The sequence below is a fragment of the Eupeodes corollae genome, chromosome 3, assembly GCF_945859685.1.
Source record: "Eupeodes corollae chromosome 3, idEupCoro1.1, whole genome shotgun sequence".
Taxonomy (NCBI): domain Eukaryota; kingdom Metazoa; phylum Arthropoda; class Insecta; order Diptera; family Syrphidae; genus Eupeodes; species Eupeodes corollae.
The window spans coordinates 76,109,863-76,137,682 of NC_079149.1; the positions used below are offsets into that span (position 1 = coordinate 76,109,863).

The 27,820-nt window shown below is 33.1% G+C and overlaps 1 protein-coding gene across 3 annotated transcripts in view; it reads left to right on the forward strand.

The window, feature by feature from the left end:
* Window positions 1-27,820, forward strand: part of LOC129952786 (synaptic vesicular amine transporter) — a 73,270-nt gene that overhangs the window by 33,343 nt on the left and 12,107 nt on the right. For all 3 annotated transcript variants that reach the window (XM_056065609.1, XM_056065608.1, XM_056065610.1), the window contains exon 2: window positions 4,204-4,651. In XM_056065609.1, coding sequence (XP_055921584.1) covers window positions 4,222-4,651 — 430 coding nt within the window. In that variant the 5' untranslated portion in view covers window positions 4,204-4,221. The remainder of the gene's footprint in view (window positions 1-4,203; window positions 4,652-27,820) is intronic.

Here is a 27,820-nt window from a genome sequence, read left to right on the forward strand (position 1 = left end):
TTGAGAAGTGCAAGCAGAGTCTCGACTTCAAATTCAGGGTTGACGTTTAAATCGGCGATGGTGATATCAACAGGTGACAAAGTTTGCTGAATGTGACAAATGTTGAGATCATGAGTTTCTTTGCGTTGGATGGTAAGAATGTCTCCCTCTTTTTTAATTTTACATTCAGGATTGTTGAGTATATCTTTTCCAATCAGAACATAGTCGGAGAGGAGTTCATCTGCAACAACTACAGCACAAATAGGAAAGGTAGCGCTGTCAATTTGCACTTCACATGATACACATCCTAATGTTTTACATTTTCCTCCAGTAAACCCCTGTAAAACAGCGTTACACTTTTTAATGGGAAAGTTTAATTCTGAGGCCACAGTTTTAGAAACGATAGAACGTTCACTTCCTGAGTCTAGTAACGCTGTGTATTTATAACCATTAATTTTTACTGGTTTGTAGTAACAATCGGTCAATGAGATGACATTGATTCTAGTTGATTTTCTTTCTTCTGGGATTGTTGGTCGCGGTTTGTAGTCGGTGGCTTGCCATTGCCTTTTCCTCGTCTGCGTACATTGCCTAGCGTAGTGTCCGGGTTGATTACAATTGTAACAGCATACTTCGTTTCTTTTCGTATTAGGGGTGTAAGTTGAATTAAAACTTCTGTTTATTGCCGGCTTAGAATACATTGGTGTCATAACGTGGCTTGAAATTGGTTTTGACCGGGAACTTTTCCTTATGTTTTCACACAACTTGATTTTGTCAACAAGATCTGGAATATCTTTGAAGCTACTTGCTGCAAGATTTGCACTCATCTCGCGATCGTTTAATCCAGTTAAAATATATTGGGTTATAGATTTTTCTGTGAGGTTTATTCTTTTACCTAGCATATTTACTTCGAAACAATAACTTTCGATATTTTCATCTGGACGTCGAACTCTTTTAATAAGTTCTTGATGAATCTCTAGCTCATTATATCGATTTGGGAAATTAAGTTTTAATCCACTTGCCAATTGTTCCCAAGATATTGTCGACTCTTGCAATGTATCCCACCAGAACTTTGCAGGTCCAATCAATTTGGAAGCAGCAGCCATAAGGAGAGGTTTTTCTTCCCATTCGTATACTTTCCTTAAATTTTCAACGCGAGTAACCCATGCTTCGGCTGACATCGATGTTATGTCGCTGGGTGAAAACGAAGGAATTGTATCTGCAATTTCTCGAATGCTGCACTGGATTTTATGTACACGCTGCTCGGATGCAGGTACGCTTGATTTTGAAAACAACATTAATTTTTCTCGCAGTAATCTATCCTGAGCCAAAAATTGTCGCTCTTTTGCAATGATGTCTTTTTCACGACGAATCATGTCCCATTCTCTGGCACGAAGCGCATCATCATCTATGAAACTGTTGGAAGAGCATTCTGTTGATGCAGTTTCCTGCGAAATATTTGTTGATTTAGGTTGCACGTTATCATACTCGAGTATACGTTGAAGCAATTGTCGCTTTGTACCATTATGAGGTAAGTTTCGTTTTATTAATTCGTCTTTTAGTTCTTTGATCGATTGTTTATTCATTGTGAGCATATTTTGATTTAAAAATTATGTTCTTCTTTTCAAATACCTGTAAACAGAAGAAAACTGGGTACGTACATAAATAGAACAATTTTTTTTATTATACCTACAACGCAATATATTCAGAGAAATCTACGCATTCAACGTAAGCTAAACTTCATTGGACGCATGCTCAAACAACCTGGAACATTCTGTTGCTTTTTCGCATGTTCCAAATCTATTCCATTACAAAGCAAACATTTTTTTTTTTTTAATTTCATTTTTTTTCAAATACGTTTCTAGAACAAAAGTCAACCATTTTCCGTTCTCTTCATTTCCAAAGAAGTTTCAGGAACAAAATGTCCACTCAGACATTTTGTTTCAGTGCAAACAACTTTTTTTTTTTTTTTTGTTCTCTCTTTTTTTTTTTAATTAAATATATCGCTCTTCCTGTATCGCTCAATGGAAAGAGAGGTTTTATAAAATAAAACATCCCAGCTCAAAGGAGTCCAAAGAGGCAACAACAACAACGTGAACGACGTTATAAGCGACATAGCAACAAGTCAAATTTTGAGCCCAAAATACGACCAACAAAATGAGCGACCGAATAATACAACACGTCTGAACATGCATCCAATAAACGAAAATTATTCGCAATATGTCGGAAAGCGACTGAGAATGAATCATATTTTGTAGACCAAAATATAATTGCATCTTCCTTTTTGTAACTAATTTAAACTTCTTACCAACCGTAAGTCTTCAATTTACGAAACACAGGTTCTGATTATCCCACTTCTGATTTTATAAAGAATTTAATGTTATTTTATTAAGAATTAATTACAATTTACGAAATCAATTGAAATACTAATAGAAAATGTAAGTTATTAATAGAAAATGTAAGTTCAATGCGCAGAAGGATGTTCTTAGGTCGAGCTGTAGATGAGAAGTGAGTAATGTCCCATTCCAGTTATGAACATTTCCTTATTCAATTGGGGAACGGATGGAATTGGAATTGGCTTGAAGCGGGGATGTTATATATGTATATTTATTTATCTATTTACTAACAAAGTACTAATATACCTTTATAAATTAATTTATTATTATTATTTACTAACCCAATTCATACTAACCTCATACTATAGTTTTGAAGTTGAATTGTTAATTCCAGTCCAAATGTACCTGATTTTTTTTTTATTTTGTATTGAAGGTTTTATTTGTACTTTCCTTCAAAGTAATTTTTTTATTTTTTTTGTAAACTTTATTTAAATTAAAATACTTATTCAGTAGAAAGATATTATTATAGTATATCAAATCTCTGTGTGTAAACTGTGCGGTAGCTTACCAAATGTATATCTAAATACCGAAAATAAAAATCTATCTATCTATATTTATTTTGCTTTGTTTTCTTAGTTATTAAGTAATATTTTTAATTTACACAGTTAGGTTTTTTCTAGGTTAATGAATTTTAAATTCTCCTAGAATCTCCTCCCGGATTTAAAATAGCGTCAATAATACATTAAAAATGTATATAGTGAAGTCATTATGTTGCATAAGTTCAGTTAAAAAAAAAACATTAATTTTCTTCGAATGAATTATTGACAAAAATTTCATTAAAAGCAATGGTGCACAATTTTAAACGAAGTAGTAAAATGTTAAAGCCATTTTTAGCAATCAACTAACCGTAAAAAATGATTAATCTAATTTTAACATCTTTCTGTCTATAATATGCTAAAGCTTAAATCACAGAATGGCTACTTTAACTTTTAGCATTTGACTAAATCCTTATGACATCTGTACAATTATTCTTATAAGACTTACTTAGTAAATTGCTAAATAATTATTAAATTGCTGACTTGTAAACCCTTAACAATAGGTTGTTTACAATTTTGCGCCATTGTTTTTAACATTTGGTAAGATTTTTAGATAAATCCAATTTGATAGTTTTTCATATAAAACATGCATGCCACCATTAATTCACGGGAAGTTGTGGAGATATAAAACATTTCGTCAAAGTATTTATAGAAAAGGCTATTTTATATTTAAAAAAAATGAATATTAAACTATTTGTAATTTGCAATTTTTTCATCAATGTCGTATATTAGTCGTATACATATAATGCACATCGCATGTAAGCCTGAAACATTATTTTACTTCCAACCCTGCTGTTAATACATCCTTGCGCCAAGCAATCATAACTTTATCATTTTATTACATCCTGATTCGATTTGAATTTAATTTTTAAGTGTTCCTTACAATGATTCCAAGAACAGTCAATTTTACATAATCCTAAAGAGATTACTTGAATATTTTTTTGTTATATAGGTAACCTTTCATTGCCATAAGAAAATACATCAAACAAGTCTTGTTGCCTTAAAGATAAAAAAAACACAAATACACGAGTCTGAGCAAATATAATAATCGTACTGAACTAGAAATATGTCTTATCCATGGTGTAGTTCGTGAAATTGAATTCTTCTTCCGGATTTCCTTTTTTTCCTTTCTTTCCTTTTTTTATTCCTTACTCAAGAGACAAATTGGAATTACTGAAAATAAAGTACTTGAGACAAATCTTTTTCGGGGACTTTTCTTAATTATTAGCAAGAAGCTTAGAAAGGATAAAAAGAATTTATATTTTTATTTTCTTCTTCTTTTTTTCACAATTTAGCAACAAGTGCTTGGCGAAATGCAATCGACTGATCCTGGTGGACCGAGAAATAACAATCCATCTCCTGCCAATTCTACACCCAATAGAAATCCCTTCAAGGCTCACTTAGAACATCAGAATCAGCCATCGCGTCAAGCAGCAACATCCTATCAAAATGGTACCAACACCGAATCTCTCACATCGCAGGACTCGAGCGAGCTATCTCATACATCGCACCTACCCCAACAAACATCCACCGAACGGAATACTACCTATCATAGTTATGGTCCGCAAATGACATCACCACCCTTACCACCATCGGATAATTACCGGCAGGAGGATTATCGAGCTGCCGGGACCTGGGCAGCCACCAAAGCTTGGATGATCCAATGGAGGGGTTCTAGGCGGTTGGTTTTGGTAATAGTGGCAATTGCCTTGCTGTTGGACAATATGCTCCTTACAACTGTAGGTAAGTCATAGTACTCCATAAAAGAATTTATTTTGTCAATACAGAAGTATCCTTGGAGATAAATACCCTTCCACTTCAACGAAAAAGAATTTCATTTCATTGACTATTCCCAGAGGCACTTAGCCAAATGAATATTTCCTCTGCTTCAACGGAACAACCCTTATACCGTTTTCTATCACACCGCAAAGCATGGCGATTTACAGGCATGTTAATCATCCATCAGGACTACAGTATAAACATAAGGAAAACAGGTTAAAGAAAAGACTATATATTTATAACCTTTTCAGGAAATTTCAGGAGGATAATATTTATAAGCAACGATTGAATCTCAGATTGAATCCATTAAACGCTGCCAGTGGAGTGGCATCCCCGAGTTCACACTTCGTGATTCTTATGTATTATTTATGAGGTTTACCTTTAGATGATGCTTCCACAATCTTGCAACGGCATCCGTTTACATTTGCAATTGTGATTTTTCCCACTTTATATATGGCTTGGGTGCCAATTCTGCCATTAATGTATATCTTGGGACTGTTAAGAAATCGAGTCAAATTGGCTTTTTTACGAGTCGCATTTTAAATTATATTAAACGTTTCGAGTCTTTTATTTTTGTTCGCTAAATCTTTCTTGAATTCAACAAGTTTTGAAGTGCGTATATATATTCTCTGGTGGGAATATTTCCAGAGAAATAGGAAATGGAATTGGTGAATCGATTTATTCCAACAGAGACATACTTTTTCTTTTCCGACTCTTGCTATACTTGTTGGTTATTTACTTAGATCTTATATTTGTTTCTAAAAATAATGTAGATTATAAATCAAGGAATGTCTTTAAGCACATTTTATAAGTTGTTCTTATTAGCAATAGATTTACAAAAACTAGAAATTTTAATAATTTGGGTTCATTCACAAAGAGATCGAGTCGAACTCTGATTTTGTTTGTGTTTTCGAAATTGGTTGTCATGTGATGTGCTGGCCACCATACCAAGCATCAGGATTTTTAAAGAATGCAAACGTTTTGGAATACAATTTGGATGACTAAATTTTAAGATTGAAATTCACATAGAGATTGAGAATTAAAATTTGCAAAATCATAAATATTTTGACAGTAAAATTCAAAGCACACATAAATTCACAATTGATTGCGATCGAGTGCAGTCAGTCGATAAAGGAAAAATTATTGAAATCATTTTCAAGTCAAATGATTGGTAATTGCATTATTTGAAATTCCAATGTCTGCGTGAATTCAATGATAATTGGAATCTTCTAGATGAATTCACTTAATAATTTCTGATGACTGCATTCACAAAAGATTGCATTCTTTTAAAAGAGCAATTTATATTTTAAATGTTACGTTTTCTAGTGAATAATACCAGTTTTGTCATAAGTAAACTAACATTGAGTCTGCAATTACTGTCCGACCTGTTGAGCTTGTCAAGACCGGATTGTAGAAGGTCACAAAGCATGGGGATGACTTTTTTTTGCTCCAAAAAAAAATTAGGTACAATATCGTGGAGTACGTAAATATTGTTAGCTACCATATTGGATTTAATAAGACATTTTACTCGAGTTTTATTTCGAGATTGTACATAAATGAATAATAAACACTTTTTGTATAGTTCTTAAGTATGTAGAGCACATTTTTCTATATTCCAATGTGGTAAAAAAAAAACATCGTATGTCCAGCGGAAGCACATAAAACCAATTTCAAATAGTAAAGCACTTGAATTTTCCTCTTTCAAGTTCGTTTACCTTGTTGTTGTAAGGCTTAAGGGAGGCAGTGGACAGTACCTTTTAACAAAAGTTATTTGAGTCATTACTTTTCTTTTATCAGTATACTTGAGCTCTTCCTTTAATGCTAGTTTATTTTTAAACATACCATCATAAAATTACCTTAGAGTGATTTATGTAATTGATGGAAACTGAGTCAACCTTTGACGAGTGATTTTATTATTATTTTAACATATGAATTACATTTAATACATCAAAGCAACTATAGAATTTAAATTTTAAGAATTCTTATTTTCCGGACAAAGTTCAACTTTTTCTTTGTTTGGTGTAGAATGACCGCTTTGGGGCAGGAAAGCCTGCAACTGCCTTCTAATTTCCTCCGTATTAATGCTGTTGTCCAATATTTGTTCAGTTATGATATTACTATACCGATTCTCAAAATTACTTTGAGGGTGAATATCCGGACTAATATGACGCCTCTTTTCCGGGCTTTTAATTTGTATTTTTGTTATTTTATTTATAGAACCTTCTTCAGCCATAATTTATTAAATTCGATTGATATCAACAGAGTCAAATGGAAAACTACAGTCTTAAAGAACCTATGTTGGAAAAGTCTCATGAAGTTTACAATTGCCTTCCTTGTCATTCGATGTACGCAAGTTTGGAAAAGCTTTCAGTAAGTTGAATCAAAAATAAAAACAACTTTCGGTCGCAAATGTAAGAAGGTAATCAGTCACAGCATTAGGTAAATTATATTACACGATAATAGCGTATATTTCAAATATTATAAGTATTGGTAGATTATTATTTTAATGTGTTTTATTTAGTACACAAAAATCTCTATTTTTGAAAACGTTGGTTAAGTTTAATTAAATTTAAAATAAAATAAATTTAAAATTAATTTTGGGAAAAGTGTATAATCATGAGCACTTTTTTAAATGCTAAAATCTCATAGTAATTTGTTAAGTGTTTAAAGCTTAATATACATATTTTTGAAAATATAAGCTCTAAGAAGTTCATATTCTTGGCAATAGTTAGCAATGCTGCATCTAAAATGCAAATTGAAAGGTCCTGATGTCAAGACCTAATCCAAGGCCAGTTGCTGTCTTTTGGCAACAAAAAATATTGAACGTGATGCAATTTCTAGACGTTGGCTTAGTTAAGAACCTTTAGACTAAATATACACAACTTCAGAACTTTGTAATGACCCAAAATTAAAACGATTGGTTGGCCTTTTTTTATTATACTACGACTATATCGATTTAAGTATATCACGTAGTCAGAACCAACGTACTCTTTGTTGCACAAAACAATTTTAATTACCAAAATTTGATAAGTAACTACGGTAATGAGAATTGTTAGGAGTGGCCAGCTTTACTTGCTCTTCTATTAGACAGTGCCCACTGCCCGATACATATTGCAGTGATTCTGGCTGTATCATGCCTTGGTCTACATAAAAGGTCATATATTCCTTGGTATATAATAAAGTCGATTAGACTTTTCTACATGTGATTGGATTTTGTCAGAAAAATAGACACGATTTTTTCATTCACAGCGATCTTTGCTGGGCTAAGTGATCAGCCCTTTCATTTCTGTTAATGCCTCTTGACATGAAACCAAAATAAGAGTGACATGAAGGTTAATATATAAATAAAATAAATAAATTGGGTGGCGAAACAGTCCGTTTGAGAACTAGGGCCTAGTGGCTGACAACTCTCAACCATTCCTGTGTGCGTGTACTGTTGTCAGGAATGGAAGGGACCTACAATTTTAAGCCGTATCCGAATGGCAAATTTGAGAAAGCACTTTTCATGACAAGAATTACTCTTGGAGAATTTGTCAATTCCTCGCAAGAGGCAGTACCCGTGAAAAGACTTTAGATGACATAGATGGGGATCTAAGCCAAGACGTCTCGCATGACAGTCCAACGCACTAACCATCATGCCACGGGTACTACTGAAGGTTAATATGGTGCTGTGAAAAAAGAAATTAATGCAAAATGCTATGGTCGTAATGATTAGTAGACATTTAAGGACTCGCTCCCACTTCACAATTGCTCTTTGATCCGGCTGAAAAGAAAAACTAGTAGCAGACATAATTAAAATAAGGTTAAGATTATTTAAATTTGTACACGGTGCAGGAAAATAGCCTGACTCTTTTCTTCTGAAGTTAGTTCTTGCACATTAGAAATAATTCACCTTTTGTGAGATACTCGTACAACTATAATATCTATGGATTTGTTTTCAGCGGAAAGAGGGGAATATTCACAGATTTTCACTTTTCTTTATCATTAAATATTTTTCTCACCCTTCGTAAAAAGTAAATTTATTTCCCACTCTCTGTAAAGTTGTGTTCTATGCGAAGGGTTTAAGTTCCCACATATAAATATAAACATTTGTATGTAAATAAACTTGGTATAGTGATTTTTTTGTTCAACTATTGTTTATACTACTATCCTACAAGTAGAAAATAAATTAAGTCGCAATTTTAAAATGCTTCTATATGTATAGGTAACTTTCAACTTAAAAAAAGTTTATTCGCTTTAAATGTGTATAATCTAAACAAAAATTCAGCAAAAAACATGATTACGTATGAATTTAAAAAATCATTGTTCATGTAAATATCTTATACCTATTCTATAGTAATGAGTCTTACTTTTAATAAAATCAATATTGCTTAACAATAAAATAGAAAAGGGGCTGCCATGCGACTCACCGTGATAACTTCCCATTCCGTCCGTCGATATGTTTTGCTTCAAAGTTTGTAGGTTTTCGAGTTTTGTTAAAAAGTTGTAAGTTGAGTTGTTTTTAAAAATTTTAAAACTACCAACAATATTTTGCATATAATGAAATAGTTTGATTTGGATATCTATTTTTTTTAACGAGATTTTTAGTCGAAAACCATTTTTTACCAATTTTAATAGCATTACTTTTATATAAAAAAATACAAATTGGATGAATGAAATTCATTTTAAGTCACTATCGTCTGTTGTTAACGAGATATCAAGAACCAAACATTAATTTTTACCAAATTTGCATACTTTTTTGTAGATTTATTTTAAGTATGAAAATACTGATTGTTGGATTTTTATAAACAAATTACTAAATGTCGAAAAAAAATATTTTCTGTAAGATAAAATAAATTTCAAGCCAATATCCTTAATTTTTAAAAAGATAATTTGAGTGGAAAATCACGTTTTTATTTTTTGTAAAAAATTCGACAATTCGTACCGATCACAATAATAACAATAAATCTATATAGCTAAATCAAAATTACATTTATAGAACACAATACAATATTGAAGAAAACATTTTCGCAATCTTAAATTAAATTTTGTATTGCTGCAGTTTTAACAGTATCATTGTTTTGGTTTAGTTTATTTTCGAAAGATCGTTTCAGTCATTCTCTAGCAATTGCAATGAAGGAATCAAAGAAAATTAAATTGTTACATTATAAGTGATTAAAACTATAATTTTAGTTTATAGTCCCAATTTATTTATTTTTTCATGCTAGTTTGAATGCGTAACTTAAGTATTTCATCCAAAAACTTATTTAATAAAAACAAAACCAAAAACACCAGAAATAAATGCATTGCCATTATAAATAAGCACATGTTTTTATAAAAATTCGACAAAACTACTACAAAAAAGAATTTGAGAGATGCCGGGTGTTTGGTTATTTTTTCATAAAACAAAACAGAATGTGATAAATTATAAAAACACAATAATATAACTATTAACGTAGATAAAGTAGATATAAATAAAATCTTCCGACAAATGTGAGCGATGTTGATTTCTAGCTCACTCAACACTTCCACAAGACTAGCATAAACGTTAAGTCTCTTTGTCACATAATTAGGCCCAAACAAAGTTGGTGCAAAAATCGTTAATGATATTATTACTCCTAGTATTTTGACCACAAACGCACTACTAGCTGCTAATGTACTATCGACAATCAGAGGCTTTGCATAGGCCAAAGTATCCATATAGACCAGTACTGCATTAACGTAGCCATATATTGTGACATGCAATAAGGTTATTCCAAAATACGGATATGATATTTTGAAAAATCCATTAGTTCTCTTAAAAGGAAATAAGCCACTTAATCGTAGAGCAAGAATAGAAATGCTAAACGCAGCTTCAATATCGTGAGGGTTGCTGAATTGTTTCCAAGCCTTGGAAATTCGATTAATTATTTGCAAGAACATGACACTTATTTCTGTTGGACAGGTGGAACTGAATGACTCTCAAATTAATCTTTTCGAACGCTTTTATATGGAAAAAGTGAAGTTAGTAAAAGTATTTTTATGTATTTGTAGCACAATAATAAAACAATAAGATAAAAAGCGCTTTCTGGTGTAATGGATTAGCAATACTCGCATGTAAGGTAACAAGGTGTATTCCATAGGAGAATGAGGGACAATTAGACATAGCTTTGCAGTAGAAAATATGGTATAAGAAATAAAAATTAACTACGAGTAAAGAAGAAAATGGAAAAGGGTGGCGTGTGATGATGGATTAAACTACATAATGTAATGTATGTTATTATAAGCGGGATAGCGAAAGAATAATCAAAGCAAAAATAATTGTTTCGGTTATAAAGTTCGCACATAAACCACTTAAAATTAGTACCGTAGAACAGGGCTAATTATAAGATAAGATCGACAATTTAACTTTAAACATCATACAAAACTGAAAAACATATTAGGTGTAAGATTTTGGACTTTTTATAATTTTTAAAAAGTTTTTATTCCAAGCGAGAAAAAACAGTAGACACTTTTTTTATTATTTATTTATTTAGTTCATGTTGAGCTACACTGTAAGATACAATATCTTTTTTAAGTGAAGCTATTCAACAATAACTACTATAATATGTTTGAAAAGTTAAATTAAAAGTAAAAATTACAAACTTGAGAGCGTTGCTTATAGAAACATATAAATATTTATTATCTTATAGATAAAGTCAAGTCAAGTTTACAAATAAGAAAAATATGGTTTAAGTTGGTTTTTAAAGATGTAGATTCTTATCTGCGGTAGCAATAACAAATAACTGTTCTTCTGAGATAAAACTGTTAGAGCATAGAAAATAATTAAGATCGATAAGAATTCAAACATAATATTTATTATGCCTTGTCCTCTATGCAAACAACATGATTTTTTCAAGTAAAATTCCGGTTCAAAATCAAATTAAGTTTCTTGCCGTTTCTACGAAATCGATGGGATTTAAGATTATAAGACATTTGATATAGACGTAACTTTGAGGTAGTCAAGGAATTCACCTATCTAGGCTCCGCTATTAAAGCAGAAACAACACCAATTCTGAGATCAAACGAATAATAACCCTTGCTAACCGCTGTTTCTTTAGGCTAAGAAAGCAATTGGGCTCAAGGTTAAATTGATGGATTACAGTTGAATTGTTTGAGGGGAGGAATGCAACTGGCTATTTCATTAGAGCATTGCTTATGGAAGTAGCGATAAAAGAATGGGAGACATGAAACCTTGCGACGACGCACGATGCTCGATGATCTCAGTGACTTTAGTGAGTTATAATTAGAACCTGCCCAAATATAAGAATTGTACTCAAGTTTTGGGCAAATATAGGCTTTGTAGAGAACATAAAGCTTTCGAAGCAATAAATTCTACACCGGTTTTGATTCCCCATTGAACAATGCGTTGGTAGTCCACATCCAAAGGACAAGGATTAGAATTTAAGAACGAATATGAAAAGCTGAGGCTACGGTAATCAGCGAAACAATTTATTGGGTTAGAAGTTTCAGACAAAAGATTATTTATAAAAATAAGGAAGAGCGTCAAAGACAAAACGGAGCCCTGATGGGACACCATGAGATTACCAGTGGATCTATTGCTACGAAAGACATTCTGCCAGTCATTAAGAAGCTTTCGTTCTTGAAGATATTTCTCAAGCTGAAAATTAATCGGCGTTTCCATGACCTTGGAAAAAAGAGACGGAAGTGCAATTGGACTATAGTTAGAGGGGGAGGAGGATTCGCCTTTTTTAGGGACAGGCTGGACAAATGCAGTTTTCCATCCACTCGGAAAGATCTGTAGAATAGGATAGATGGACAAGCTACGCAGTGATTTTGCCAGCGTTCAAGAACACCTCTTCAAAACAATAGCGGGGATACTATTCGGGCCAGCGGATTTATGAATGCCAAGATATTTAAGTACTTTAGCAACTGAAAGAGTGCGAAAGAAGATTCGTCCCATAGAATGAATCGTTGCCAGCATCGAATTAAAAGCAAACTGTGCTGCGAGCAAATTAACTTACATATAGAGTGTCACCCGTAATAACAATCTCACTGTGCGGAAAATGGGATAAAATTATCTGGATAGAGTCGGACAGTGCATCAAATTCGTTTGAAGTCGAATTACTATCCAAACTTGGGCTACGATAAATAAAACAAGTAGGATGCGCCTTTGATCAGTAAATTTAAACCATATTTCATTAAAATTTGTATTAATGTGGGGTTCGTCCACAGAATTAAAACACAACTACTTTTTTAAATAAATACAGTAGGATTTTATTAAAATATTATTTAACAAAAAAAAAGAAAGAACTTTACTACTAATTTATTTTTTATTCACTGAAATAACTACATAGATTCGAGGTTGCGTCTGCTCACGATGATGTTCTACCACTCTCTGACTCATTCTACCTTCTCCTATTCTTCTTCGTCTGCTGTCTTGTAAGTGTTAGTACTGTCGTCGTTGTTATATACTATCGTCGTTGTTATATACTGTCGTCGTTGTTATATACTGTCGTCGTTGTTATATGCAGTTGTTGCCGTCATATGTTGTCGTCGTTGTCCAGTCAAATATCCTACATCTCGGCCATCCTACTTAGGCATTCGCCCCGAATGACTTCGGCCAAGGTTTCATACCATCGGCAGCAGCAGTGGTGCGCCCAGGCCCAGAATGATACCCAATCTTCTCCACTTCGTACCGATCATGCTTGCATACCTTACTGATCTTGTAGGGTCCAAGGTATTTCGACTTAAGCTTTAACCCAGGACCAAATTGCGTTCGTCTCACAGCAACGAGGTCATTCAGTTTGTACTTTAAAGCCTCTTTGCGTTTTCTCAGGTTATACCGGTAATTCTCTCTCTGGATTTCTGCGATATTGGACTTCGCTTCTGCTCTCACCTTTTCCCTTGTTAAATCTAGTTCCGCGCAGATCTCTTCGTTGAGTATCTCTTGGATATTAAGATTCTCTTTCAAACGCATGTCGATTCCTGTTAAAATCTTAAATGGTGCGATCTTAGTACTTCTTGGTGGTGTGTTGTTCAGTATTTGTTGTACTTTATCCGCATGCCTGTACCACAATCCAGCATCTCCAAGGGTCATCTTGGTTAACATCGGCACAAGTATACGGTTCACCCGCTCCACTTGGCCATTGCCTCTCGGCACTCCAGTCGTTATCACTAAATGCGAGATTCCTTGCTCTTTGCAGTATTCTTCAAACATATTCGAACTAAAGGCCGTTCCACGATCCGATATGATTCTTCTTGGGTTTCCGAAAATGGCAGCTTGCTTACGGAGCTTATCCAATACTTCTTCCGAGCCTGTACTCTTAGTTGGATACAGCCACACAAACTTCGAGAAAGCATCGACAATCACGAGGATATGGTTATATTTCTTCTTAGTGTCGTCTAACGGTCCAATATGGTCGATATGGTAGGTCTCAAGGGGATAGCTTCCTTTGTCGATTGGAGTCAACAACCCTTCAGGCTTACCTCCCTTTCGCTCTGCCAATATGCACTCAACACAATTCCTGATGACCCTCGCAATTTTCGTTTTGGCGTCTCGGATGTAATACGATTTCTCCAGTATGTCCTGCGTCTTCTTAGCAGCAAAATGACCTTCTTTATGTACCATCCGAATTATCTCATCCTCCATTGAAGATGGTATAGCGATCAATTCCAAAGTCGGATCTTTACAGATAACGCCATTCTTAACAAAAAAGTCTTCGTAAGGTTTTTCCTTCAGGATCTCTCCCATTACCTTATAAAAGTCGTCATGTGCCTGCGCTTCTTTTATTCTATAAGACAGCGTTCCAATGATCAACATTGCAACCCGACTCAGTGCATCGACGTGTCGCATCGCGGTACCACTTCTATGTACTATCTCGTAGTCATAGTCCTGTAAATACATCGCCCATCTGGTCACTCGCATGGGTACTTCCTTCTTTGTCATTGTCTGGGTGAAGGCATTACAGTCAGTGACAATCTTCACGTGCCGGCCCAGAACATATACCCTCCATTTCTTAAGAGCACCCACAATTGCTAAGACTTCCAACTCATAAGAATGGAACTTCTCTTCTGCGGGATTCGTCTTACGACTCATGAATTGCACTGGGTGGAACTCCTGGTCGTCATTATCTTTTTGGAGTAACACAGCTCCATATCCGTACATGCTGGCATCTGTATGGATTTCAGTTACGGCGTTTGGATCAAACAGTTTAAGGACTGGTGATTTAGTAAGCGCGCACTTCAACCATTCAAAAGCTTGTTGCTGTTGCAGTCCCATCTCAATTTTTGCTTTCTTTCGTAGCAAATCGCTTAATGGCTTTGCTCGTATAGCATACCCTTCTACAAATCGTCTGAAATACGATGTAAGTCCCAAAAATCGTTCGAGAGCTTTTCTATCTTTTGGCAATGGGTAGTTTGCCACTGCTCTGGTCTTTTCTTCTGATGGCCGTATTGTTCCATTTTCGATGACGTAGCCCAAAAAGTCGATTTTCCGCTGGAGAAACTTACACTTTCCCCAATTCAACTCTAGTCCATTCTTGCTTGCAACTTCCAAAACTCTTTCTAAACGAGTGAATGCTTCTTCATAACTTCCTGCTGGAATGATCACATCATCCATATAGACCTGAACCACGCCTTCGTTGATCAGAGGTTTAAGTGCGGTCGTAATGAATCTTGTGAAGACTGCTGGAGAGTTGCAGAGACCAAAAGGAACTTTTAAAAACTCATACTGGCCATTATGTACTATGAATGAGGTGTACTTCCTTGAACTAGGTTCTACGGGAACATGGAAGAATCCGTTTACTAGATCGAGGGTTGTAAAAACGGTGGCTTTCTGCAGATTTTCTAAAACATCGTCTATCAGCGGCATTGGAAAATGGTCCTTAACCATCCTGGCATTTATCCTTCGAAAGTCGCAGCACATCCGTTTTTCACCATTCTTCTTTGCCACTAAAACCACTGGTGATGCAAATTCGGATTTACTTTCTTGAATAATTCCTTTTGCCAGCCATTCAGAAACTTGCTTCTCGACCTCTTCCTTCTCCGGTGCTGAAATTCTTCTCGCTCTTTCATACAGCGGCGTCTCATCCTTCAAAATTATTTTCATGCTAATAGGGCACTGCTCCTCTTTCTTCGGTTCATAATTTTGGGCAAGCGTCTTTATCTTCTCCTGAAATTCTTTGGGCAAATGGGACAGGTCAACTACGGACGTGAAATCTTCTTCCACCGCCCAACTACTCATAGCTAGAAACTCTTTTCTAAACTCTGCAATCGCATCTAAATTCGATTTATCTGTTGCATTTCGGGCTGATTCTTTCGTGAGGACGTCTTCCTTCAACGTTCTTACAACCCTCGGTGCAACCTTCTCTTCTTCAACCTGTCTGCCTTTCCCAACTTCTTTTCCCAAATCATACTTCTCCTTCTTAGCCCCACCTACGCATGAAGATATTCTACTACACCCTGGCCTAGCATCTTCTTCTTCATCTTCTTTTTCATCTTCACCTTCTTTTTCATCTTCATCTTTTTTGCACCAAAACCTTACCTCATTACCCTTAATGACAACAGAAGCTTGGCTTATGACGTCGGTTCCAATCACCATCGAGAATAGCATGTCACGTTCACGCACAACATGTAATCTGACCTCAAATTGAATTTTGTCGATTGTCACAGTTGCATCAAAATACCCAAGTGTGGTTATTTGCTGATTGCCCAGCCCCGACAAGATAGTTGGCCTTTCTTCCAAAGTTATATTTGGAAAATGCAATAGCATCTCATGCCTCAACAAAGATAAGTCACAACCTGTGTCAATCAATGTTGTCACGCTTACGCCCATCAAACTAACATCTTTCATTAGATGACCTATCCTGCTTCCAAAATGAGCTTTGGCTTTTGGTTCCGTCTTAGTGTCCGGCGGCCCCTTGCATTCAAACGACCTATGCCCCATAACGCCACATTTGAAACACTTGTACCCCTGTGGGCACGCTCTAGCCAGGTGATTTTGCTCGCCACACTTAAAACACTTTTTAGAGTCAAAACGTTTAGCAGAAGTTGATGCTTCCTGCTTCACTGTAGCAACTGGAGTCCTATGGGAGAAGTCCGCCATCGTCTGCTGCTTCATTCGCTCATAAACTTTGAGCTTAACTTTCAACTCTTCCAGAGTAGTTGCCTCGTACAGCACAATTTTGTTTACTTTATCGTCTTTGAGCCCAGCAATAAAATAATCTATTAAAGACGCGTCATCTATTTGGATCGGTTTGGCAATCTCTACTAATCTATAAAGGTACTCTCTGAGAGTCTCGTTCGTATATTTACGACGACTCCTCAACTGCCTATGCACCTCGGATGAGCTCACTTCAATTGAAAATTCTTTCCTCAGTGCTTCTTTCAGCGAACTCCAATCTCTTATCCCCTGAGTCCCTTGTATAAAAAGCTTAGCAGCTCCAGTAATGAGTCTCTTCCCAAACACAAACTGTTGCAGCTCACCGAAACCCAGCACCGAACAGGTGTCTTCATACTGGCTAATCCAGTCGGATATACTTTGGGTATCCTCGCCCGAAAATGAAGTAACGGCGTCCTCGATGTCTCTGAAGCTGAAAGAGCTTGATGGCAAACTTCCAACTCCAGTCATCGCCTCTCGCCTATGGGACCCTTCCTGCCTATGCGCACCCCCACCACCACCTACAGCATCACTAAAATCTTCATCAGAACCATCAATAGATCTAACTTGATGGTGACCTATCAATCTTTCTATTAATTCTTTTTTGTTGCCCGTCGATGACAACCCTAACTCTCTCAATCTACCCTTCAACTCCTCTACCGTAAGTAGTGCTATTGATGCGGCATCCATTACGCAACCTCTTATCTGTACACTTTAGAATACTTATTTAAAAATTATAATTTAATTAAAAATAGTTTAAAAATAAGCTTGAAAATAAGTTTATAAATATCAATAAATTAAAATTAATTTAAATTAAAAAATTTAAAGATTTTAAAAATTTAAATGTTTTTGAAATTTAATTTTATTTACTATAATAAAACCAATATTTACGGCCGCTACTGTTGAATCTCTTCTTAATGTTTTCTTTCTTTCGGCTTATCCTCCTCTTTTCTTACTGTTTTCCGTCTTTCAGCTTCGATCGTCTATTTATTTCTCCTCTTGGAAGTTGGAAGTTACTTTCCAGCTGCGCACACACACAACACAATTTAAGTTATTTTATCTCCCCTATCTTCAGCTGCGCGCACACTGCACATAAAAATGTATGTATTTATTTGTTCTCTTTGCGCGAGCACCGTTTGTTTTGTTTTTGTTGTTGTTTTTTGTTTTCGCTTTTTCAACTCCGTCTGCTTGCTGGCGTCAGGAGTTTTTTTTTTCAGGGATAGATGTAGCACTCAAATCGTCTGCTATTAGTAGCTTATCACGGTTTAGCCCCCAAATTCTGTGGGGTTCGTCCACAGAATTAAAACACAACTACTTTTTTAAATAAATACAGTAGGATTTTATTAAAATATTATTTAACAAAAAAAAAGAAAGAACTTTACTACTAATTTATTTTTTATTCACTGAAATAACTACATAGATTCGAGGTTGCGTCTGCTCACGATGATGTTCTACCACTCTCTGACTCATTCTACCTTCTCCTATTCTTCTTCGTCTGCTGTCTTGTAAGTGTTAGTACTGTCGTCGTTGTTATATACTATCGTCGTTGTTATATACTGTCGTCGTTGTTATATACTGTCGTCGTTGTTATATGCAGTTGTTGCCGTCATATGTTGTCGTCGTTGTCCAGTCAAATATCCTACATTAATATATTTGCCATACTGTGGTAGAAGCTGATAGGCAACATCATTACGGACGTAAACAGCTAGACCATGGTGAGGATAGAATAATGGCACTAAGATATAACTATGAAGGTTTCTTTGGGCTAAGAAAGCAATCGAGTAGTAAAGCCTTCTCTCGAGTGACCAAAGTGTCGATATATAAGACCCTCATCATCCGCGTCCAGCTATACGGTGCAGAAAGTTACCTCCCCCAACTTGGAGCGCGAAATTGGAGACATCTAGCTAGAGAACGAGCTAGATGGAGAAGTTTGTTGGGTGAGGACCTAGTTCACACAGGACTGTAGCGCCAGCTTAAGCAAGTAAGTAACTCTTGAGAAAGAAGCGGTATAATTATTGTTTTCAAATCTCAATATTCAAAATTTTTGGCGGGTATTTTAAGTTAAATATCAAAAATTAAGAAAATAATCATACAAATTTTGTAATTTAACAAGTTGCAGTAAAAATCACCACACGAAATATTATTGGGATTCCTTCCATTATATACAAATAATACCTACAAAGAGATATGCTATAATTTAACAAGTCGGAAACCATTTTTTTAAGTTGTTCGAGTGAATAGCTTTTCAAAATTAAATTTTTAAATTTGAAATAAAAAAGAATCAAATGTATCTTCTTTTTAACTGACTAATTTCTTCCAGCCACTTGATTCTTGTATTTAACTGAGAATATTTTTTTTCTTAAATTCAATGCTCTAATTAATTTAAAAAAATAGTAAGATCTATTAAATGTGTAACAAATTGAAAAAAAGGAAAAGCACTTTCTTCCAAGATTATCGAATTGTCCTTTCTGTGAGAACCTATTTGGCAAAATATATATTAGAAATTAATTAAGAGATTAATTTCCCTTGGATCTTTATGCTAGGGGAATAATGAAGAATTATGTTCATGAAGTTTAAATTTCTTCTTTGGTATAACTTAAGAAACGCATTAAAGTCGGGGGAGTTAAATTGCAGTATAGCCCTAATAGTGGCGATGGTATCGAACATTTATTCTAATATCATTCAATTGTATTAGAATAAAATGGTAAATGTAAAACTATTACTACTTAATTATTTATATTACTTCCTAATAAAACCAGGCATATTTGTACAAAGATAAAGCAAACACAAAAATAATTTTCTAAGAAAACATTACTTTCCATTTTTTTTTATTTTTCAAAAACTAAGACAAAATTTAACATGACTTATGAAGTTTCCCTGGAACCAAAATTCACCATCAGAACAGAAAACGGAAAGATTAAAACTATCATTGAAAAACCTGGGATATAATAGTACTAGCCGAAATAAGATTACTTGTACAAAGAAAAACGAACTAAAAGACAAAATAATTAACATACAATTCTTTACTGGAAGAATTTGTAGTATACAGCTTAACACTCAACACAAAATTTACTAGAAAAGGCTGAGGACGAAGAAATGATATAATTTCACGACATTCAATAATAACAAAAAAGAATTAACTTACGTAATAGGTGATTTGGATCAAGAAATATAAGAGAGGACTCTTCAAGTGGCTAGAAGAAATTAATTTGAAATTCGAGAAATCATTCTTTAAAAAGAAAGATAGCAGTAAATGGACCTGGATCTCGACAAATGGGTAGATAATAGAAAATGGAAAAACAAATAAAATGGAATAGATTACAAGTATGAAAGACCAAAACACAGTTGTTCTAACAAACAGAAACGACATCAATGCAAACGCAAGCAAATTCTTTGAAAAACTGTTCACCTTGACTAAAAATATCACAGAAGATGATATAATAGACAACAAAGATTAAAAACCTACACCCCTATGTTCAGCAAAAAAAACTGTCGAAAAGACCCCAGACGATCTGAAGAAATTTGTCTTTCTTGCACCAGAAATGACGGAATATCATCAGAAATGTTAATTTATTTATGGGAAAAACTCAATTTCCAATATTTTAACAAAAATAATTAACGAAATAGTACAAGCAAATTAAGTCCCTGAACAATGGAAAGAAACAACGATAACATTAATACACGAACAACGAAAGAAGAACAATAACAATAACTATACAGACCCATAAGTAACATTGCGACAATTTACAAGCTCTTCCCAAAAAGCTTTACAGAACCTTCAAAGAAGACTTTAATAATAATCAACAAGAGAACGAGTTTGATTTAGAAAAAGATTCTCAACAACAAACCACTTGCAAACAATGAATCAGCTAATAGAAAAATGCAATTAATTAATACTACCGGTTTATTTTGTATTTATTGACTTTAGTAAAGCTTTTGACTCCGTTGAACACGAAATGATATCGTCCTCCCTGAAAAATCAAAATATAAACCCAATTACAGTAGTGACGATTAAAAACAAATAAATACAAATATCACAGCACTAATAAAAACAGAGAGTATAGGACTCAAATTTAAATAAAATAATTTAAGGAGCAAACAAATAAAGAAATTAACAGACGCATCATATAGCTGGAAACAATTCTGGAGACTTAAACATATTTTACCAAAGTGCAGACACAATGAAGTATATCTTAGTCTATGCTGTTCTACCGATTTTTACTTTTTCACTACAAACTGCAAGAACACTTGACCAGTTAGGATATGTTAGACAAAAAAGGATACTTCTTAACATACGAGTAAGTCAAAGGGTACGAAATGAAGATATTCACAATAAACGGGAAAAATAGAGCAAGGAAGCTGAAATGTAGCTATGCAGGTTATGTATCTAGTCTTCAGGACTAAAGATGAACAAAAAAACAACGAAATACAGACCATCAGGACGACCAAATAAAAGATAGAGTGACGATCTATCAAAAATAAGTACAAACTGGTACAACGGTCAATACCCAATATTGATAACTTTTAATTACCACCATGATTTTGTACATATATGCCGTTTCTCTCTGCTTCTGTATCTTTTCCATTTGAACTATCAATTGAGCTGGTCTGTGGAAAGATAATGGTACACACTAAGACTATTTTCATTTTAAACGTTTCATTCCTCCAAAAAGTTTAGAGTCCGTTTATAGCGAAATCTCCTTGGCATTTGACTTTCTTATCAACTTGTCCTACTCTGATACCAATATTTTACTTTGAGGTTATTTTAATTTACCACAAATTGACTGGATTCCATCTGATGACGAATACTGCCTTAAGCCTCTCTTTTTTCTTCTCTTCGAATTCTCGATTAAGTATTTTCTTCTGACGCTATTAGTACTCTTGTTTTAGAATCTAGATTAGGAAATTTTTCTTGACTTAAGTAATCACCTTACTGAACACATCAGTAATTCCTTTGATTGCTTATATAATGTTGATTTAAGAAGAGCTAATTTCCAGTTGTTGTCTAAAGATTTAATCATTTCTGGAATTGCTGATACTTTAACATTTTCTAATATGGACGAAGCAGTTTCAATTTTTTATAAGATCCTGAACAGTAGTTTGGAAAAAATCTACCTTTAAAAAAAATCAAGAAATACGATATTTTGTCACCCTTGGTACACGAAAGAATTGCGTTTACTGCATAACAAAAGAGATAAGGCATGGAAAACTTACCTCAAAACTCTGTCTCCAATCAACTTCTCTTTTTATGTGGACACTTCAATGGATTTAAGTTTCTTTCTAATTTGTATACGCTACTTATATTTCTGATATGGGTACCTTAATGAAACAGAATCCTACACATTTTTGGAAACTTGTAAACTTAAAGGAAAAACATGTGACCTTCACGACGGATTTTTTACAGTGAACTTATTATAAACGAACGAAGACGGAAACTTTACAGCTGGTATACAAATTTACTGGTTTGATCAAAACTTTCGTACAGTTGATGTTAAGCAAAAATCAATACAAAATAATTAAATTTAAAACGTATTTTTATTCTTTTTTGTAAAAAATGAGTATATATTACAAAGTTTATAAATATCAGACAGTTAAACTTATAAATGAGGTCCGTACGTCCGTACGTTCGCGACGTTTTTTTCGTCCTCCATAGCTCAAGAACTAGTAGAGGTATTGACTTCAAATAAATTTTGTTATACAGATAATAAGGCAGAAAGATGCAAAAAGGGCTCTCAAGAAAATTGCGTTGGTGGTTTTTTTACCATAGCAGTTTGAAAAAAGGTGAACATTTTGGTTGACCCTAAATATCTTACAATATCTTATAAATCAAAAAAACTGAAACAAAATTTCACCTCCAAAATCTTAAGACTAAAATATGATTTCATCTCCAAAACAACTTTGTACAACGAAGAATTTTGAGAAAAATCGAATTGAAAGATTTTTTAAAAATCTAAAAAAAACATTACTCAAAGTTGATAAAAATTGAATATCGTTTCAAATATCTTTTCAAAAACTCGAAATTTAGGCTTCAAACTTATATTATCTTATAAGAAATATTGTTTTCAACATTAGGACACATTTTGAGAAAAATCGAATTAACAGTTTTTTTACAAAAACTAAAAACCTAAAAAAAAGTAATAAAAGTTGATAAAAATTGATTTTCGACTAAAATATCTTCTCAAAAGTTTGAGATAATAGCTTCAAACTTATTTTTACATATAAGAAATATTGTTTTCAATATTAGGACAAGTTTTGGGAAAAATCGAATTGACAGTTTCTTTTTCAAAAAATAAAAACCTAAAAAAAATGTATAAAAGTTGGTAAAAAATTTTTTTCGACTCAAATATCTTTTCAAAAATTGTAGATATTGGCTTTAAACTAATTTTATCTTATAGGAAATATTATTAACAACATTCGATAAAATTTTGAAAAAAATCGAATTGAAAGTTTTTTTTTACAAAAAATAAAACTCTAAAAAAAAACAATACTAAAACGGTAAAAATTTACTTTCGACTCAAATAGCTTTTCAAAAATTAAAAATATTGGCTTCAAACTTATTTTATTTCACAGAAAATATTGTTTTCGATATTCAGTAATTTTTATATAAAAATACAACTGTCCGTTTATTCAAAAAAAAAAATAAAATCTACAAAAAATAGTACGCAAATTTGGTTAAAATTGATACGAGTGCATATAGACAAACTTTTAAGCAAGACAAATCGACAGACGGGATGGGAAGTTATCAGTGTGGGTCGCATCCCAGCCTCTTTTCTTAAAACTAATCGGTGCACAATATTTTTTTTACCCTGTCTTTCGGTATATTAATTGAGGAGGGTTCAAATTATCCAGGAGAATAATTCGTGAACAAATATTTAATCAAAGATTGTGTGGCGGTCTTACAGGTATATCTAATGAGTTTAAACATTCAATTGGAAAGCGTACACTACCATTTTCATTAACAACAGAATCGATTGATTTAAGTAACTAGTAACAACTGTTGTATCTGGAAATTAATTTCATTAAAACATAAACATTTTTGGCTGCCAAAATAGCCAGATGACTGAGCCAATTATGATTCAAGTAATTACTCTTTCTATCCGGAAAAATATTCGGATTGAAATCATTCCCTGAAGAACAGTGCAGAAATTGTCAGGCAGTTTAATGCATTGCGTATTTGGTTGCAGTGCCGTTGGATCATTTTGCAATACTAGGCGTATCTTTATGGTCAATCGAAGTGTTTCAACACTTCGCCATAAGAATTATTAACATATATTAAACTCTTCCACAAAAGAAGAGCGAGATAAAACTTATACGGTCTGGCGAAACCAACGGTCAAAAGAATGAGAGTACCACCGAAAACTGTATCATTGCCACACGGTGTACAAATTTGATTACAATCGGGTAAGTAGTTTAGCAGTCCATCGCGGATAAACATCGTGACACGTAATTTATATATATTAACATTATCTTAATAAACGGTCCGCCAAGTAACATTTTTTTTTTTGAAAATGCTATTGAAAAACTGCTGAATATTTTCTCAAATTTCTTTTTTATTTGAAAGTACAATCTTTCCGGTTAATAATGGTAAATAATCGGTAAACATTATCGATTGTGCCAGCTGTATTTCACCAATGGCTTCACGTATATAGTCCTTTAAAGCGTCAATTGTCTCTGGCTGGCTCGTGTTTTCTGTGCCCCAAATGCGACAATTTTGCTTATTTGCATACATGGAGGTAGTCCTTCCGTGCTTCAACTATTCATGTTCATCACAAATATTCCATCTTTTTTCACACAACCCACATAAGACTATGCAACGTTTAAATTCTGATCATGTTCCCGTATGTTTTAAAATGCTTCAAACACCGGAAGTTAGTAAAAGTTATTACCTGATGTTAAAAATGCAAATTGTAAACGATATAAAAAAGAAATGAAGTCAAAACTTAGATTATGTTCAAAAAATGATATAGACACACAGATAAATGCATTTTCTAATACTATTTTGGAAACAATAGAATCATGCGCTTCCAAGAAAATAAGAAAATCTTTTGTTTTTAAGATGCCCAAATACATTCTTGACTATATTCGTATTGGAAATTCTTTTAAGAGACCATGACAACGCTATCGACTTCCTTTATATCAGATTCAAGTTAAACTTTACCATAAGAAGGTAACTGAGGAAATACAAAAGTTTCGCAATAAGAAGTGGAATGAAAATCTTAGGAAACTAGATAATAATCCAAAGCCATTTTGGAATATTGCCAAAATAACTAAAAACAAAAACAGACATATTCCAAATCTAGAAAATGGCAATGATTTAGCTTATGAAGACTCACAAAAGGCTAATGTCCTCGGAACAACTTTTTTGAATAACCATTTAGTGTCCCAACATCTCAGTGATGATGAAACCAAAAACCTTGTAAGGCAAACAATAAGTCCTATAAACACACTGGGTGGGCTTGTATTTTTAGTCTTTTTGGTCAATGTATATTTAAAAACACAATATTTTCCCAAGCTTTGGAAAAAAACTAAGGTTATACCCATTCCAAAGCCTGGGAAAAACTTAAAACTTCCGCAAAACTATCGACCAATAAGTTTGTTAAGTAGTCTTAGTAAAATTTTGGAATAGATTTTAAAAGAAAAAAATATTAGAAGTTGCTGATCAATTGAATATTATTGCTAATGAATATTAGGAATATTTGCTTGACAAATCAACTGGCCTCATTTTACTAGACATAGAAAAAGCTTTTGATACTGTGTGGTACAATGGAATTGTCCATAAACTAGTTTGCTTAGGATTTCCTACTTATCTAATACAAATTATTCAAAGTTTCCTGCCTGATAGGTGTTTTAGTGTTTATGTTAAAACTGTTTGTCAAATTGTTACCATGTTGAACATGGTGTTCACAAGGATCTGTGGAACACAAGCTTCCTGAATGTCAATTAGCTATTTTTGCTGATGATTCTGCGATTTTTTCATCGCATGAATTTCTTCTTAATATAGAGACAAATTTAACCCATGCAATTGATCTTATTATTATTATTATTAGTATTATTCTAAATGGAAAATAAAACTAAATGCTGATAAGGTACAAGCTATCTTTTTTAGTAAAAAAAGAAAGTCTTGTTTTTTCCAAGTAACTAAATAAATGTTAACGGTGTTAACATAAACTGGGAAACGAGTGTAAATTATCTAGGGGTTTGCTTAGACCAAAAACTTATCTACAGAGAACATATTGAAAAAACGTTAAAGAAAGTTGGTATAGCGATAAAACTTCTATATCCCTGTATCAATAGAAAGTCCGGTCTTAGTAACGACAATAAAATTATAATTTATAAAGTGGTTTTTCAGGCAATTATTTTGTATGGTTGCCAGATATGGGGAAAATGTGCAAAGTGTCATATCAAAAAACTGCAGATATCTTAAAATAAATTGCTTAAAATGATTCTTAATCTTCCTTGTTATTATTCTACAGCCGACTTGCATGCAAGAGCAAATGTTGAAAAATGTGTGATAGAATTGAAAAGCTGAATAATTCATTTGTATTAAAATGCGATTTTTCGGATAATCCATTGATCAGCCAACTTATATACTAACCATTTTTCTGCCAACTACTATAATTTTCTGTTAAAACTTGTAATTTTACTTATTGTTATATTTCGTTTTCCTTTTGTTTTTTTTCTAGATATTTAAATTATGTTATTTACTTAAACACTATGTGATATTAACTTCTACTTTATAATTTACTTATTTGATTTAATGTTTATTTATTATTTATTTACCTCTATGTGAGTTACACAATTATTTATCTACTTGTTTTTAATTTATTGCAATCAAATAATTTTTTTTTTTATTCATCAATTTCTTTGTGCAGTAAAGTTTGATTGTTTATTTTGTATTTATAAAATTATTTATTGAATAACTAACTTATTTATTTATTTATTTATTTCATTATAACTTAATAATTTAATTGTTTATTTATTTATCAATATATTCAATTATAAAGTCACTAACTTATACTAAAATATAAACATAAGTATTATTTATGAATTTTGTTACTAACCCAAAATACTTACCCATTTATTTCAAACAAATATGTATATATTTAAAAACTATGTTAAGGCACACTGTACCTGAACACTTTTTTTTCATATTGAACATTTTTTCTTTTGTACTTTCCTTCAAATATTTATATCACCATACAATTCTTAACTTTAATAATATAAATACTGATTCAGTAGAAAGAAGTAATGTATCTATCTTATATCAAATCTCTGTATATGTAAACTGTGCGATAGCTTAGCAAATGTAATCCAAATACGAAAATAAAAAATCTATCTATCTACATACCCGCCAAGATCATCTGAAAAGTTTTTCCCAGTGTTGTTTAACCGTATATACAACCACATTCGTTGAGTGGAACGATAAAAGTAATTATCTGTCAAATCAGACATGAGCTAAGTGTTACCATTCACGAAATAGGCACTAGTTAAAAAACAAGGTTAGATGGCGGACCCTATATTAAAAATTTTTAACTTCAAACAAAAAAACTAATAATAAAATCAGTTTAGTAATAAGTGTAAAATTGTAATAATTTATGTATCTAAATAAAAATAATTTAGTTCTTAGGGTGAACCACTTCAAAAATCACAAAAACTGAATGACAAATCATCAAAATTATAAAACAGTTCCCAACAATGTAGAAATTTTGCATCCACCCGCACTTTTTATTAAGTTGTTATAACTTTAGGCACACTTTTGATTCTTGTTGAAACACACCAAAAACATAAATGAATGAGAAATGGAGAAAGTTTTGCTGCTAACAATAAGGCTGAGTATTCTTTTTTCTGTACTGGGTTCAAATGGGCATAACCTTTAAAATGCCAGACGATAACTCTTACTAAAAAACGAATTTGTAGTGTGTTTGATTATTGTATATCACAGGAAAAAATCTGTAGCGTCTCCACATTTAAAGATTAAGGTGTTCATTTCTGTTCCAACTTGGAATTTAAACAAC